General features: G+C 42.5%; 1 protein-coding gene across 1 annotated transcript in view; it reads left to right on the top strand.

Moving 5' to 3' along the window:
• Window positions 1-15: 15 nt before the first annotated feature.
• LOC118409153 (zonadhesin-like) overlaps window positions 16-2,144 on the top strand; it is a 5,643-nt gene continuing 3,514 nt past the window's right edge. The window contains exons 1-4 of the mRNA XM_035810022.1: window positions 16-133; window positions 743-948; window positions 1,198-1,273; window positions 2,057-2,118. Of these exons, the coding sequence (XP_035665915.1) occupies window positions 16-133; window positions 743-948; window positions 1,198-1,273; window positions 2,057-2,118 (462 nt within the window). The remainder of the gene's footprint in view (window positions 134-742; window positions 949-1,197; window positions 1,274-2,056; window positions 2,119-2,144) is intronic.

Here is a 2,144-nt window from a genome sequence, read left to right as displayed (position 1 = left end):
GCATGCGTGTTCGACATGGCCTTCCACGAGGGGACGGTTCCCGAACTGCTTTGCGAGAGCACCCAAGCTTACTCCGACGCATGCGTAGAGAAGGGTGTGCCTCAACCGAGCTGGAGGACCGATTCATTCTGTCGTAAGCAAAAAAATATCATTTAAGATGAAAAATAAATAATTAGATGAATAAATATGAAAAACAAAAAAGAAATATGATTCTCTTTTTAATCAGAGCATTAACAATCTCTATTCTGGCTAGTAGTACGTATACGTTCATCATTTTAACAAGTCGATCTTTATTTATTTAATTGCGCTCTTTAGGCTACCGTCACATTTCCAAGCCGGGGCAGCTATCTGGCCCCAATTTGGAATTAGGCCTGTAGCTAGGGGAGGAGGGAGCCCACCAGCGTTTGAAAGCGAGGAGTTAAAGTTATTCCAATCCTATCCGTAATCCTTACCTCAACCAAATGCTTTCACATGTGCCTATTTGTTTCTCGCATCCCTTTTCGAAATTACCTTTACTACTAGCGGACTAACCCCCTGCTGTAGTGTTTTGCACAACTGTGTGGCGCAATGAGTACAGAAATAGAACCGGGCGCCACCCCATCTGTTACAGACACACGGGTAACTTGAACCCTCGAAAACCGCCTTAGGCCGAAGGGATTATGTACCGTTACTCAAGGCTAAATAAAGGTTGAAAGAAACTTTAAGTTTAAAAATAATTACCAAGGTTCTCTGTTGTTCTTAGCCATGCAGTGCCCGGCGATGTCTGAGTACACCCAGTGCGTCAGCCCGTGCCCCGCCACCTGTGCAGACCTGCAGGCGGCCGAGAAGTGCAGCCCTGCCGAGCCGTGTGCGGAAGGGTGCCGGTGTCTGGTCGGGTTCGTCCTGAGCGGGGACGTCTGTGTTCCAGCCGATGCGTGCGGCTGTTTTACCGAAGGGCGATACCACAGTGTGAGTATACAACACAAAGTTTACAACTAAACTTGGTAAGTTTTCTAAACGGTTCTGACGTTTCAGATAGCATCCGCTTTATTTCATCAGTGACTGAAAAGAATCTCAACCTCAACACGTATAAGGACTATGAATTAGTATGTAATCTAAATATACACATAGTCCTCATGTATATTTTCTTGTGTTGAAAGAACTTCTTGTGTTACTTTCAAACGGTCGATGAACACTCGCTTACCTTATCTACCGCAGTTGAACGAAGAGTGGTCGGAGGGTGATCAGCTGTGCTGGTGCGGCCAGAGCCGGGACATCAGATGTGTGCAGATGTGTAAGAGAAGTTGACACATATGATTCTTTCGAGATACATGCATATGTATGATCATAACATATATTACCAGCTTTCAAGAACTTGGTTAAACAAATGCTGGCCTATACCGGACGAATATCAGGTTTGAACCAATTTGAAACTACCACATACATGTACGAGTTAGTTTTCACACACTGAAAACCTCTTTCAATGGACATGGTATTTTCCTCCTCCAAAATGTCTGCATTTTTCATATGACATTAAACCCAATACAGATGATTTCCTTGGGCAACATGGCTCCTTATACCATAAAGTAGACCATCATTGAAGGACTTTCTGACTCCACTCCACATAAAGACAGACTTCACATATGCCATAACTCCCATAATGCAAAGATAGGCAAATATATCAAAGACTGCTTTGTTATTAGAAAGAGTAATGAATCTCATGTATAGCCCAACTCGATTGTAACACTATATCAAAGACTAATGTGTCAGCCCTTCTTGTTACGTTAATTAGGATATTAAGTCTTATTCTCTACACCTATTTTGTACTTTGTGTAACAGCCGCTGCCATACTTTGTACCATGTACAAATGTCGAGCAATAAAGTTCTATTATACCAACACAACCAAAAACAAACCACAACATCAATACCTTTGTGCCTTTTATGGAGGCTTCATGTCGCCGAAATTTTGTTCATGTTTGTGGAGATCTAGACATTACGGAGATTTAAAAAAAATGTCAATCTCTCTTCGTAACTATTTATAAGAATCTAGTTATGTAAATCATCCCCTTTGTTTCAGCCAATGCTCCTGAAGAGACCACCTTTGTTAACGGAACAAGTGAAGAAGCGCCACCTGCCGATGTAACTACCACAGAAGCGACGACCAC

Source organism: Branchiostoma floridae, chromosome 2 (assembly GCF_000003815.2).
Source record: "Branchiostoma floridae strain S238N-H82 chromosome 2, Bfl_VNyyK, whole genome shotgun sequence".
NCBI classification, from domain to species: Eukaryota; Metazoa; Chordata; class Leptocardii; order Amphioxiformes; family Branchiostomatidae; genus Branchiostoma; species Branchiostoma floridae.
This window is presented reverse-complemented; position numbering and strand designations above follow the sequence as displayed.